This window comes from Tubulanus polymorphus, chromosome 5, assembly GCF_964204645.1.
Source record: "Tubulanus polymorphus chromosome 5, tnTubPoly1.2, whole genome shotgun sequence".
Classification (NCBI taxonomy): domain Eukaryota; kingdom Metazoa; phylum Nemertea; class Palaeonemertea; order Tubulaniformes; family Tubulanidae; genus Tubulanus; species Tubulanus polymorphus.
Window position 1 is genome coordinate 18,379,566 of NC_134029.1, and position 15,656 is coordinate 18,395,221.

At 35.7% G+C, this 15,656-nt stretch overlaps 1 protein-coding gene across 2 annotated transcripts; it reads left to right on the forward strand.

Annotated features, from left to right (window-relative positions):
• Nucleotides 1–2,943: 2,943 nt before the first annotated feature.
• Nucleotides 2,944–8,930, forward strand: LOC141905393 (uncharacterized). 2 transcript variants are annotated; one of them, XM_074794238.1, is made up of 18 exons: nt 2,944–3,012; nt 3,340–3,539; nt 3,625–3,720; nt 3,867–3,978; nt 4,296–4,668; nt 4,746–4,818; nt 4,915–4,992; nt 5,241–5,334; nt 5,694–6,126; nt 6,201–6,238; nt 6,320–6,425; nt 6,692–6,847; nt 7,060–7,186; nt 7,439–7,552; nt 7,635–7,677; nt 7,852–7,986; nt 8,145–8,285; nt 8,727–8,930. In XM_074794238.1, exons 1-18 carry the CDS (start codon nt 2,952–2,954, stop codon nt 8,846–8,848), a joined length of 2,502 nt encoding a protein of 833 aa, XP_074650339.1. In that variant the 5' UTR covers nt 2,944–2,951; the 3' UTR covers nt 8,849–8,930. The 2 variants fall into 2 exon arrangements, with proteins under 2 accessions (XP_074650339.1, XP_074650340.1); XM_074794239.1 differs by lacking the exon at nt 8,727–8,930 and adding an exon at nt 8,366–8,428.
• The last annotated feature ends 6,726 nt before the right edge of the window (nt 8,931–15,656 follow it).

The following is a 15,656-nucleotide window of genomic DNA, read 5'->3' on the forward strand; positions in this document are numbered from 1 at the left end:
TCTTTAAAACTTCTTTAAGAATTCTTGGATGATAAAATTTAAATATGAATTATATCATAACTTTTTTTTCTAATATCAATCTAATTATTATATATTTCATTTAACATTTCATTATTTCTATAATATTTATTATTATTTTAAATAATTTTACCTATTTTTTTAGTATAAAGTATTAAAAAATCTATTTTTATCAACTCGTTAATTACTCGTTACTTTTGATTAAAAACTTAATTATTTTACTATATTTCTATGTTTTCAATAAAAATCTAAAATTATTGTAGCCCACACTTTACTCACACTTTTTATATTTTAAAAGTTTTATTTCTTTATTAAAACTTCTATTTATTAAAATGTTTGATTATTTGATATTTCTCTAAAAGCATAGTGAAAACCATAATTTTTGAATTCTCGCGCGACGAAACCAAAAGTTTTGAATTCTCGCTCGAGAAAACCGAAAGTTCTGAATTCTCGTGAGAGAAAACCAAATAACGGGCCAATGTGAAAATGCTCTAGCCGTACAGAAATTTTTTTAGCAAGGCCCGAATCAGCCACCATAAATATGTAATCTATATAATATGAGAGTGATTGGGGATGAGTACCATTTTGTTCTAGAATGCCCTTTCCTTCAGAATCTTCGCACCCGGTTCCTTAAACCATACATTAGAATATGACCAAGTTTCTTCAAATTGATACATTCTAAGGACAAACAGCTCGGTAACCTGTCTCGCTTTATACAGCAAAGTTCAAAGTTTCTTTAACTAATATAAAATATGTTTCGTTTGTTCAATTTCCGCCTTAAACTATCGTTAATTGATTGATAAGTATTCAAGTATTTCTTACCCATTTTAACTGCATGAAACCTATTTTTTTTGCAACCCAAAAATTAAACTCACCAAGAAAACTGATTTCACAAAATACATACATCACGGTATAACCAATCAACGACATATATTCGATAATCGTGGCAACTACATAATTTAATCATAAAATAAATATATAATTTATTTTCGTAAACCATAATGCACATAATCACATGAACAGTTGTATTTTTTGAAAATAGGACCTGTTGGGGCGTAATAAGCTGCGATTTATCTCAGAATATATGTAAACTGGAAGGGAGTCACTGAATTTACTGAACGCGTGCATATATCAATTTTCATTTGCTAATCCTTAGGTAGTTAGAAATCTAACACTAATTGGATAATAATTTTTTAGATTGATGGTTGTATTTTGCACTTCGTTAAATTCGTACTTTCAATTTCCTTGCTATGACAAACCTATCGACGGCTGAGCGGTGTGAATCTTACACTAAACTACCTTCAGTAATTAGATTTTATGTTGAGGTCTACGTTGTACCTCCTCTACTGACTATGGGCCTCGTGTTGAACGGGATTTCTTTTGCATTTTTCTATAGATTGAAATCCAACAACCGCTGTTATCATCTACTCACATGTTTGGCAGCTGTCGATTCTTCGTTTCTAGTCTTTAAATTTTTCCAAGGCCCAGTTCGTTATATCATCGGTTTCAAAGTTCTCGGTAAGGTTATCTTTCGAGTCGGCAGTTTTTCGGTGATGCCTCGTATTTTTCTGGGTCTAATACTGTTTTCTAAAGGCACTCTTGTTGTCCGGAACTGGCTAAATGTGATCATACCTCTAGAACGACTGATCACAGTGACTTTGTATTTCAAAGCAACGAATTGGAAAAATGTTCAAATTGACCTCACACTTTTGTTTATATCTTCAATTGCCGTCGTGTGTAACTTATATTACTTTTACACGCGCAAAATTGGAACGACCTCAAATTACCGTTGTGTTCCACTTGTAATTGCATTACCAGCGATAAACATTAAACTTTATAAAGTACTGAATAATATTGTGAATCCAATTCTATTTGTTATGACGCCCATATTTCTAGTAATGCTTCTCAACGCTTTACTACTTATCGCGGTATCGATAAAATTAAAGGCGAGGTCGAATATTCATTCGACTAAATCGATGACTAGTCTCGACAAAAAGACTATCAATATGGTCACAGGTTTGGCGCTGTTGTTTTTTATTCTAGAATCTCCAAGTACATTATCTAAATTCATAAAAGCAACGAGATTCCCTTTACATAAAGTGACATCAATAACAAATGTAGTGATTTTGAATAGTGTATCTACAGTTTCGTCTATCTTGAATTCATGTGTCAATTTCTTCGTATACTTAGCAACCAATGCCAAATTTAGACGCGCTCTGATGCGTGGTCGTTCCTGAAAATGTCTACGCCGTGTTCTGCCACCAGACTGCATTATTAATTGGCCACACACAAAATCCTTACAGTCCACTCTTACTCTACGTTTGCCAGATTGTCACTCGTAATAATTAACTGTATGGACAATTAGACAGGGAGGATTACAGGACGAAAATAGACATTAATCTTTCATTTTGGTCACGGTGCATTTTCTCCAAAACCTCCGTTTATTTTGATGCGAGTCGGCGGTTTTCGGTGATGGCTCGTATTTTTTTTTGGTGTAACACTATTTTCTAAAGCCGCTCTTGCAGTGCAAAACTGGCTATATGTAATTATACCTCTCGATAGAAAAGGCTTTTAATTTGGTCACAGATATGGCACTGTAGCTGTTATTTGTTATTTAAGAATCCCCAAGTACACTTATGCCTACATTCAAAAAACCAACGAGATAAAGTAACGTCGAAAACAATTATTCGTATTATGTATAGTGATTTTGAATAACATAATTTAGTTAAAGGCGTACGCGTATTCAGTAATCCTTTGATATATTTTGTACACATTTACAATTTCAATCACAATATTTGGAATGATACGCTTGGCTTTGCAAGCGAGTCGGAGTCGGGTCAGAACGTAAATTGAAATCGGCGATCCGCAACAACAAATCTACCCTACTATATATAAGTAGTCCAATCCATTTCCGAAATCATTTCGAAGCTGATATGCTGTCATCTCACGCCTGGGCTCTTGTCCTATTGGGACTTGTTTTCTACGATGGTACAGGTAAGCCGGAAATGTTTTAGACCAATTGATATGTTGTTTTTTCCATAAACTTTGGTCGGAGGGGTTGTTTTCGGTTTCAATGATATATGATATGATATATGATTTATTTTCTCCACAATTTCTTTTTATAATTCACAAAATCTATAAGATTGATAACATGGAGAGGGACACAAAGCTTTGATTAAAGTTGTACACAGCTGCAAGTGCTGAGGCTAGGAGCCCCTCCATTACCCTCACTTGACAGGGGGGTTGTTTTCCATTTCAATTACCCTAACTTGACAAAACCAAACATCTTTCAAATCGTGGTATCGATTGTCTCGTTTGCAGCTGCTTCAAGCCAGGTATCAACTGCATTTCGTGACGTAGCCGTTGACCATAGCAAACGTCACCCGGACATACTGGCGTACCGCGTTAATCTAGATGGAGATAACTACGTTCTACGACTCGGCAGACGTGATCACATTGACGCGAACGCGCCCGTTTATGTTGCCGATGAAGCCGGAAAAGTAGCTGAATATTCCACCCAGGTGAATATGAATATAAGATAAATTCGCCGATTAAATTTGCTGTGTCTGCCACAGGCTTTGATAAGATGTAGCGATTCGTTTACAGGATAGTGATTATGCAGCCTACCAGGATCCCGATACTAAGACCGCAGTGTTGGTATCTGCCACCAAGAGAAGCGATGGCACCTACAAGCGACTTCTGGTATAAAGTCGAAAATTTCTTTCAATTGTATCAAAAGTTACACCTGTTGGAATGCCTTAGGCCGCATGCAACATGCAATGTGAGAAGTACGAAATCAGTATATATGGAGTAAAAATATCTTGCAATTTCTGCAAAATTGCTTTCAGGATGGGACCATTCCTGCCAAAGAAAACGGCTACGAATATTTGGTGTCGTCAATCGACAATGAAAAAAATGAACACAATTTCATTAAACGCAAAGTCCCAGGTTCTATAGGAGGTAGGTTTGTGCATCCTCGTCCATCGCCTACGATCTCAGGGCCGCTTGCAGGAAAACCCGGTTGGCGCTTCTCGTGGTTAGTAAACTGTTGTTAAGCATAGATGGGCGCAGGAAATCGTGGTTAGACTAACCTTAACACTAATCACCCACGATTTCATACGGATTCTCATGCAGAGGAGCTCTAAGTTAAAGGCTAGATTAACAGTATTTCGTTTACTGCACCCGCCACTGACATTGTGGATGAAAATATTTTCTAACGTAATATGCATACGTACTTGTATATTGCTTATGTTAATTCGTTTCGATGGTTATTTCAGGCGACGAGCATCTCGCTAAACGAATCAAAAATGTCTTAAAATCCAGTACTTCAACCGCTGATAGTATCAACAAACGCGGCTCCAATTTCAACTTTAATTACAACAATAATAGAAATACAAATTCCAATAGAAATATTAATTACAATAGCAACACTAATTATAATGGGAATACTAATTATAATAGCAACACTAACATCAATAGGAACACTAATTATAACTATAATAGCAACAATAATCTTAAAGACGTTTGGGGTCCTCATTTCAACTGGAACACTTACGATAACTGGAATAGATATCTGAAAATTAATAAGAATGATCGGACAAGATATACGGTGGACATCCTGGTTGTATCCGACTATGGGATATGGCTCAAGTAGGTCCGATAAAAGATGAAATGATTTATATTTCCATTGAATATTTTGTATATTCGGCTGTTTTTGCGTCCTATAGGTTTGCAGACATGGGCTCAAAATCGGACAGAATTTCGGCAATCAAGAAACATTTTACCGGTGTAATCAATGGGGTATGTCTTATTGTTATCTTACAGCCTACTACTAATTGCAACAATCATTTCTTAATTTCTTCTTTTTTGTGGATCGTTGTTTTCTTTTTTCAAAAGGTCGACCTCCGATACTCGAGTATATACGGCACCGATTTTATATTGTACGTAAGACTCGCCGGGTTCTACATTGCTCAGGTAGGCATGACCATCTCAGTCTTTTGACCTGTTAACTGAACTTTCCATTCGTTGGATATGGTACTTGTTGCGTATAACGTACGTCCTTGAGAATTGAAAACAACTTGTCGAAAGTCAGCCCAATTTTGGAACCTAAGAAAAGACCTCAGAAAAATGAATCCCTATTGCTAATTTGGAAATCAAAATGAATTCGCTATATTCCCGTGTCAGAAACGTTCATATTTTATGATGAAATCTTGTTGAAATAGGAAGCAGCTCAATCGCCGTTCACCGAGGATCCGGGTATTCAGTACAGTAACATGTTTGTAGTCAACAAGCGGGGAGATGAAAGTGAATCGGAAGGTAAATTTGTTCAACCATAAACTGCTCTAACGTGATGGCACCGCTAGAGTCGGCCATGGCACGAAAGCCTGCCCGTCTAGCGCGAGTGCGCATGTACGATACATAATAATTTCACGGATAAATGAAAAAAAAAACTGCCTGAAATAAAACAGGATTTTTGATTGGCTTATGATAATTGGCTAATATAGTATACGTATGGAATCGGCCCGTGGCATAGACTAGCCTGTCGAGCAATTGTAGTCTCAATTCCACCAGGTTCGAATCCCTACTTAGGTAGAATGAACATAAGATGCCAAAGATGGGAAATCTGCTTTTTCTTTATTTTCGTGTCTTACGTGAAGTTCTACCATTTTTTGTAGATCGAGAAAAACGAAATACCAACGTTAATATCAATACGAATATCAACCATAACGTTAACGATAACGGCATGTTCGGGTGGGCGGATAGATGTGCATGGTTGACAAAGCGTGGTAACAACAATAACAACAACAATAACAACAACAATAACAACAACAATAACAACAACAACAACAATAACAACAACAATTGGAATTGGAATTCTGCTCATTGCGTAACAGTTGCCAAAAGAAGCTTTGAGGAACTGAAAAAACGAAATAGCAACACAAATATCAATACTAATATCAATAGTAACATCAACAGCAACTTGAACTGGAATGCCAACCATAATTGCAACTGCGTGCATATCTACGTGAACTTAGCATTGAATAGATTTAGGCGATGGGTCCTAGAGACAAAGCTCCCTGTACACAACCACGCCATGATGTTTACCGGGTAAGTATGAGGCTGCAAATATTTCACGTGATTATGAATTGCATTCCGCTTAAGGTAATTTCTTTGCATTGTAGTTATGATGTTCATATCCGCCCCGGAGATCGTACATTAGGTACGTGAAAGAACGCATAATGACTCGCAAATTTACTTGGAAGACCCATATAACAATACGGTATATTTTCATCTACTGCAGGTGCGACCTACTATAAGAGTATTTGTGAACCATCCAGCGTTTCGGTCATTGAGGCATTCGGAGGCATGACTTCCATTGGTATCGCTGCTCACGAACTTGCTCACAGGTACGTACATGTAATCATTAGTATTCTACGAACTGTCTTATTTGGATTAGTCCACGCATTCGCCCATCCTTCCTGGGCAGAGATATCCGAACCTAATGGCATCGTTACACTCAACCGCAGCACGAACCGTGGCAATCTCGATGCTTGGAGAAATCATTCAATGACACCTAGCTCGATGCCATCAGGTTCGAATCCCCGCCGTGGAAGGATGTCATTCACCTTGTACATTACCGTTAACTACATGTTGTCTATTGGTGTTTCTTTAGTTTGGGAGCTCAGCATGATACCGGAAAATGTTTCAATAAAAACTATATCATGTCCCCTTACACTGCAATGAGATCGCCACAAACGCCACTGAATCCATTCAGCTTCTCGCCTTGCACCAGCAGCCAGATCGACGCATTCCTAAAAAAACTCACACCGTACGTATCAAAATCGAGAAGGGTAACAGCATAGAATAAAAAGAAATGGAAATTGTTAGACAAATGCAGGAATGTTCTTTGAGATTCGTCATATCGTACGCCCCATGACAATATACTTTCGACCGAGTTCTAACATGGTTAAAATCAGACAGTATTGTTGGTTAGGTTGACTTATATAATCATGGGTAAAATTGTTTCCGGTTTGTTAACAGGAATTGCCTGAAAGTGAATGTTGGTGAAAATGAATGGAACAATGTTCTGGAGAAGCTGCCCGGAGAATTATTCGATGCTAACGACCAATGTCGACAAATATTTGGGGACGATTCGTATTATTGTGAGGTAGGCCTAACACGCGATACGTAAAATATGCGATACTCAGTATAGCGGCCAGGAAACCTCAATCCGTAAACGTAATGCAACAATTTATTTCTTGGTATCGATTACATCAGTTTCAGATATTACTTTAGTATGGTTTCTTTCAGATAAATTACAAACAACTTACTTAATAGTTCATCACCGCTTAGCTCATCTTGCTCTTCATTGCTAAGCTAGAAAATCTTGGTAATATCTTTTTCGCTGATCACCTTTTAGAAATCCCATTCTAATGTTGTTTGCGCCAAACTGTGGTGTTTTGATCCGAATCGAGGCCGATGCAGCGATACATATGAAGCCGCAGCTACTGGTACAAGATGCGCCGATGCGAAAGTACGTTTTCTTAGAAATCTTAATTGTTTAATTGAATACTAAATAACTGAGTCATTTCAATTTTGTCGTTTATCCTTGACAGGTTTGCCATAATGGAAACTGTGTGAGTGACATGCGACACGTCCGTAAGTATTAAATCATTATTTTAGTGCTGCTTGATATTTTGATATTTTAAGGTAACATTCATTCGTTCTAATTTTACAAGCGCATCATTTCGTTGCCGCATGCCCCGAATATATTTCAAACATTCTCGTCTGCTGAATCTTACTTACGGTGTGATCCTATTGCTGCTGTTTCAGAATGCTCCGATGACCCTAACTTCAGGACCAACTTCAAGTATTGTTCTCGCATGGGAGGCCTGGAATGCACGACTAACCCTCTGGTGAAAAAGAAATGTTGCGCGTCCTGTAAGCGATTTAAAGGTTGGACTCCTCGTAAGTAATGATGCCTTAAGCACATATGGCTCGATCTTCTGTAGGTGCCAATGGTGCAAATATGAACATGGGGTGGACATTTCTCCCAAAGCCATCCATGATTCCATAGATTGGCACAGAAACGCTATAAATATATTTTTTATCTTGTCTTTTTCCAGTCCCACCTTGTGTTGACAATCCTAATTTTTCTTATTGGAGAAAGTCGTGCACAAACATGAACCCTCAGTGGTGTGCAAGATATTCGAAGGTCCTTGCGAACTGTTGCGCAATGTGCAGGGCACACGCTACGGGAAACCCTAGTAAGCAAACGTATTACAGTTAAACATCTATAATCACTAATTTTGGATTAATTGATTCAAGAATCTGTTTTTTGCTCTAGATTGAATATTTATTGGAGTCAAATCATCGAATACCGGTATATTTATTTCCAATATGATTTTCAAGAATGTTACAGTACAAATCATAGAAATCTACTTTGAGCACAAAATATTCCACGATCTCAAAGTAAATTAAACTGAATGTGAATAAGTTTAAATTTCTGTTTTTGATTCATCATTTATAGCTTTGTATAAGATATGGAAAAATATGTGATTATTTTTTCGACTAGATATCATTACAAAAAAACATCCTATATAACTATTTCTTAAAATTCTATCGGCGTCTCTATTAACAGATAAATCGCTCTCTTTTTTGAGAGTGAATGAATTTAGATTTATTGTTTGTTTAACTCTCAATTGTAGAATGCCCTTATGGTGACGATACGGGTAATTTTGGATGGGGAAGAACTTGTGCAAACGCTCGACAGAAAAACCTTTGTCGCTGGAATTCTTATCAACGTAAATGCTGTGTAGGCTGCGCTTAGAGCCACGCGTTGAGAGATGACATGACAGTTGGAATTTTCTCATCGGATTGTTATCATTTTGCCAAATAAATTAGAATTTCGGAAAAACAGTATATGTATTAGGTGGAAGTCTTTTATATTACTGTCGTCGAGTAACTGAGCCATAATGGCAATATACTTCAGACTCGGTATGTTAATGAATGGTGGCCGCCACGAGAACGCACACAAAATCAGTTCGTATATTTCACGTACACATTTATGTACAAAATTCAAATAACTTTATTGACCCGTAACGTAAACATTTACATTCTAGGGATGAACACAATCAAGAAACAAATAATATACAAAGGAAAATACGTACACTGTGAAACAAAAACACGCACACACTGTGTTCCGTTGGAAATCTTTGTTGTTCGGCTATAGTGTGCGTCAGTGGTCACATCAAAATAAGAAGCAGTGAAATCTGGAAATAATGGCTACAAGAATATCGACATGAAGTAGTCAATAGTCAGAGGAAATATCGAGGCAAATTAAGAATGTTTGAAGATAAGGAGAGTTGATATAGTAACAGCCTGTGTATGTTTTTCACCCATTATAACCGAAATTTGAGCAAACATTTTTTTCAACCAAATCATTCGAAATTGGATAAACTTGCTGATGCTATTCTTTTTTCCTCTTTAAACCTGATGCTTTTCTTTTTTCTCTAACACATCCAATTAGTATATATAAATATGACACTCGAGAAATTCTACACTCACTATAATTGCAGTGCATCTACTCGATCACTCAATATCATTTTTGGTATGTTTTGACTGGTATAGCTATATATTATATATAACTCTAATTATGGCGAACCTATCAACGTCCGACCAGTGTGATTCTTACACAATGCTATCTTCAGTTATCAGATATCATATTGAGGTTTACGCTGTACCTCCGCTACTCACTTTAGGTTTCATATTGAACGGTATTACCTTCGCTGTTTTCTACAAACAGAAAGTAAACAACCGCTGTTATCACCTGCTCAAATGTCTGGCAATTGTCGATTCTTCGTTTCTAGTCGTTTATTTTTTCCAAGGGCCAGTTCGCTATATTATCGGTTTCAAAGTTCTCGGTAAGGTTATCTTTCGAGTCGGCAGTTTTTCGGTGATGCCTCGAATTTTTCTGGGTCTTGTTCTATTATCTAAAAGCACTCTTGCTTTGCGCAACTGGTTAAATGCAGTAATACCCCTCGAGCGCCTGATCACAATTAGTTTTTACTTCAAAGCGAGAAATTGGAAAAATTCGCATATTGACCTGGCCTTAGTACTGCTAACCTTACACTCTATCGTTTTGAATTCGTACTACCTTTTCACTCGTGAGGTTGGAACAACCACAAATTACAAATGTGTTCCACTTGTAAGAGCTTTACCGCCTACAAATATTAAACTTTACAGAGTTCTGAATAACGTTGTTAATCCAATTCTATTTGTTATGCTGCCAACTAATCTGGTTCTATTTATCAACGCTTTACTACTTATCGTGGTATCGATTACATTAAAAGCGAGGTCGAATATTCATTCGACTAAATCACTGACTAGTCTCGACAAAAAGACTATTAACATGGTCATAGGTCTGGCAGTTGTATTCTTTATTTTAGAATCACCGAGTTCACTATCTCAATTCATTAAAGCAACAAAATTCCCTTTACATAAAACGACATCAATAACAAACATAGTAATTCTTAACAGCGTCTCCGCTGTTTCATCTTTATTGGATTCATGTGTGAATTTTTTCGCATACTATGCGATTAACCGAAAATTTCGACATACTCTGCATGGCATTGTGATGACTAGCAACAAAAATCTGGTTTCTTTGTAATATATCGTAACAGTATGAGGTATGCGCTGCCATTTACTTCGGAGTAATCATTTGTAATAATGATAATAATGATTTTATTTCCACAATAAATTACAACGTGCCATAAAGAGAAATTCAAAATATACGCAATTTTGAAATATTTTGATATAATGTGGAGGAGATTAGATGAAGCCAACAAAGGCTTCTTAAAGTTTCTAATCCCCCAGCGCACACAGATTCGCACAGACATGCACACATCTAATACGCATATGCAGCCATATACCTTCACCAAACATGTCACGCACACACTCACGCGGACAGTCACACGATCCTGCATGCACTCTTAAACTCTGGTCACATATAATAATAATAATGTTTATTCTTATATGGCAGATAAAGAAGGATTATAGCTTAATGGATAATCGAGACATTTTTCAGACTTTTTGGCAAATTGTTCCTCTCAACGGCGCTCCATAGATCTATACAGAAAACTGTGTTTTGGGGGTCCTTAATCGAGCAATCCGAAAAAATTATTGTTTCATGTTGAATACGAGTGTTTATCTATATTCCCTTGGTAGTAATGATTAAAAGGTTGAAGGGTCGAAAAAATAAATTCTCGCACGCTCGAATTTATTTTTTCGACCCTTCAACCTTTGACCTGAACAAACACTTTCCTATTTACTTTAATATTTTTATAAATGAATATTTTATATATGAATTACTTCTGAAATCAATTTTAATAAAATATTTGATATCAAAATGGAAGCAAATAAGAAGTACTGCTGTCCAACATGTAAAATCAATATAAATAAATCTCAAAAAGCAAGACACAATAAAACTAAATCTCACTTAGATAATAAATTGAAATTAGAATATAAAGATGATATATTAGAAACTAAATTAGATGAATTAAAGAATGAAAAAGAAATATATAAATGTGATACTTGTAATCAATCATTCAGTAACCAATGAGGTTAAAATTTATTCTAGTTAATCAATTTTAATAAAAATATATATTATAAATGGAGGAACAATCACAAACTATCAATGTAAACAATAATAATGGTGTTGTAAATATATACTATAAGAAATGTTCTAAGCGTGAAATAAATAAATCATTAGCAGAATTTGATAAAGATGAAAATAAGAAAGATGGTAAAAGTTATTATCGCAAAAATTGTCGTAGACTATATATGATAAATAATATCAAACAAATGATACTGAAAAATGCAAAGCTAATAATAAACAATGGAGAGAAATTCATCCAGATTATATGACAGAATACATGAGAGAATGGAGGGATGATAATAGAGAATATTATAAAGCGTATCAAAATAAATATCAAAATGAAAGATATCAAACAGATTTTAATTACAAGTTGAAAAAATGTTTAAGATCTAAAGTATCAAAATTATTCAGCAAAGACAAACACTCAGAAACACTATCTAATTTGCTAGATTGTTCGGATGAATTCTTAAAATCATGGATTGTTTATCAATTCGACGATAAAATAAATATAGATATTTATGGTGAATACTTTCACATTGATCACGTGTTACCAATATCTAAATTTGATATGGATGATGATTATAATAAAAAGTTAATTTGGAATTGGAAGAATCTAAGACCACTCGAAAAGAAAAAAAAATATGATTAAACATGACAAACTAGATTTACAATTATATTTAGATCAGTTAGATAAAGCAAAGAAATCCATTGAATTATGGAACAATGACCCAAATAATGAACAATACGTTGAGGAATTTAATAGTTAATGCATTAGTAACTTCTAAACCAGTTTTATTTTTGATTGGAATTGACCATGCGTATCTACTGAATATATCTATAACATTTAATATCCAGAAATATTCTTTATTGTATTCTTCTAAGTTTTTCATATCAAAAAGTAAATATGAAAGTGTTTGTTCAGGTCAAAGGTTGAAGGGTCAAAAAAATAAATTCGAGCGTGCGAGAATCTCCCCAGGTGTCAGTGGTGCAAGTGGAAATTTCTCCCAATGCCATCCAGGATTCATAGATTGGCACAGAAACGATATTTTTTATCTTCTCTTTTTCAGTCCCTCCTTGTATTGACAATCATAATTTTTCTCATTGAAGTCGGGCGCAGTGATATGGTGGCTGATTCGGGTCATACTAAAAAAATTTTCTGTACGGCTAAAGCAACGATAAGAAATCTTTCACATTGGGCCGTTTTTTGGTTTTATCGCGCGAGAATTCAAAAAGTTTGGTTTTCTCGAGCGAGAATTCAAAACGTTTGGTTTTCTCGCGCGAGAATTCGAAACTTTTAGAATTCTCGCGGGAGAAAATCAAACTTTTTGAATTCTCGCGCTAGAAAACCAAAATGTTTTGAATTCTCGCGTGAGAAAACCAAACTTTTTACTATTTTTGTACCTCTGAACAGCTGAACTATCATAACAGAATTCGATGTTATGATAACTGATAATGGCAAAATAAACACGTGGCCAATGTATAACGCAAAAAGTATGAACTGGCCAAATACCTCGTGGTAACATCGAATATGGTCAGAGAACTTCATTACTACTATCGGCGGAATGCGCATCGGGCGAATCTTGCTGGTGTACATCGTGACGTGACCGGGAAGAGCACAACTGCCGCGCGTTCCGGAGATGTGCTACTACTAGACGCGGCAATTCCCATTCACATTCCATAAATTATACAACTAATCAGTGAATCCACTATAAATAAAGGACCAATGCTTAGATACAAGAGATTGATCTACAATACAGGCATCTGCGTATGATCAATAACAACCACAGATTTTTCACTTAGGTATTTTGATGAAATTCAAATTCATTTGACCACGAGAAAATATTTTTGAATTTCAACGAGTGGATTGAATAACTCTGAAATTGCATTCGTGAAATTTAATATTCAATCGATATCGTAGAGATTGTGTTACTCAACTTAGACGTTCGACAGCGAGGTATATTCATCATTCATGGCAAACTTGTCGACGTCCGATGTGTGTGAATCTTACACAATGTTATCAGCAGTTGTCAGATACTAAGTCGAGGTTTACGCTGTACCTCCCCTTATCACTATAGGTCTCGTATTGAACGGTCTTTCCTTCGCTGTTTTCTACAAACAGAGATCCAACAACCGCTGTTATCATCTGCTCACATGTTTGACAGTTGTCGACGCTTCATTTTCGATCTTTGCATTCCTTCAAGGCCCAGTTCGTTATATCATCGGTTTCAAAGTTCTCGGTAAGGTTATCTTTCGAGTCGGCAGTTTTTCGGTGATGCCTCGTATTTTTCTTGGTCTGGTCATTTTCAGTCATAGTCTTATTGCCATACGAAACTGGCTAAATGTTATCATACCTCTCGAACGTCTGATCACGGTAGCTTTTTATTTCAAAGCAACGAATTGGACAAATTCTCAAATTGACCTCACACTATTGTTTATATGTTTAAGTGTTGTCGTGTGTAACTCGTATTACTTTTACACGCGCAAAATTGGAATGACCTCGAATTACCGTTGTGTCCCACTTGTCAGAGCATTGCCAGCTACAAGCCTTAAACATTATAAAGTTTTCAATAATATCGTGAATCCAATTCTATTCGTTATGACGCCCATATTTTCAGTAATGCTTATCAATGCTTTACTACTTATCATAACATCGATAAAATTAAAAGCCAGGTCAAATATGCATTCGACTAAATCGATGACTCGTCTCGACAAAAGGACTATTAATATGGTCACATGTTTGGCGCTGTTGTTTTTCATTCTAGAATCTCCAAGTACATTAACTAAATTCATAACGGCAACGAAATTTACTTTGCATAAAGTGGCGAAAATAACAAATATAGTGATTTTGAATAGCGTGGCAGCAGTTTTGTCAATCTTGAATTCATGTATCAATTTCTTCGTATACTTTGCAACCAATAGGAAATTTAGATACGCTCTGAAGCGCGGTCGTAGCTAGTAAGCCTATTTATTGCCAGTGCCACTAATAAATCTAGATCAATCCTGTTTTCCAGATAGACCTCACCAAAATTATTACAATCCATTAGTTTATCAGATTGTTCATCGTAAAATTATCTGTAGCGACTATTTGAAAATACGGATAGTACAACAAAAATTGAAGTATCTTGGTGCATTATCTTCAAAACATTTCGCGTTTCTTCTGAAATATTTAAGATTGAATAGATTATTGAGTTTCATGCACTTACACGGTTTCATTTTCAGAGGAAACATTGGGTTCGGCATTTTGTTGGTGAGAAATTTCTCCTATGAAATTTTTCATATATTTCGCATAGTCGCAAATAATCATGCAATTGTTAAACTGTTTTGGAGACTCCGGTGATAATACCAAAATTCATCCCTGCTACCAGATTCCTCTTGCACAAACTTGCGTCGATAACAAATAAAATGATTCTAAGTAGCGTTTCTGCAGTTTCGTCTATGTCAATTTGTTTGCATACTTTGCGATAAATAGAAAATTCAGAGAGACTCTGCGTGGTTTTTCTAGATTTGTGTTAACTCTTTTTGACAACACTCGTAGGTTTTTAACGTAACTGTATCTACCATCTACACGTGTATTTACATGATTATTTCAATTAATTAATTCAAAACAAACACATTATCCCATTCTTAGTGACAGTTAGAAATAAAGTACACAGTAAACAAATTATTTCTTCAAAAAATGGACGATGAGTTCGATTTACAAGAGAAAAATGTACTACCGCAAAGATTTCTCATCTTCAGCAAGAATGACCGTGTCTTTCGCGTAAAGAATAATAAGTAAATTAAGTTAAGTCCCTTAAAGTTCTGGATCACAATTCAAATTCAGTTTTTTGTTAAACGACTTAGTTGATTTACCGCACGTAAGAAAGAAGTCTTCAATATCGTTTAGAAATAAGGAAAATACAATAGGTGATAAATTTTCATCTTGTTTAACCCTCTATCTGCAGCAAAATAGTGTAACGTGTTACCGTTAAAGCTTAACACA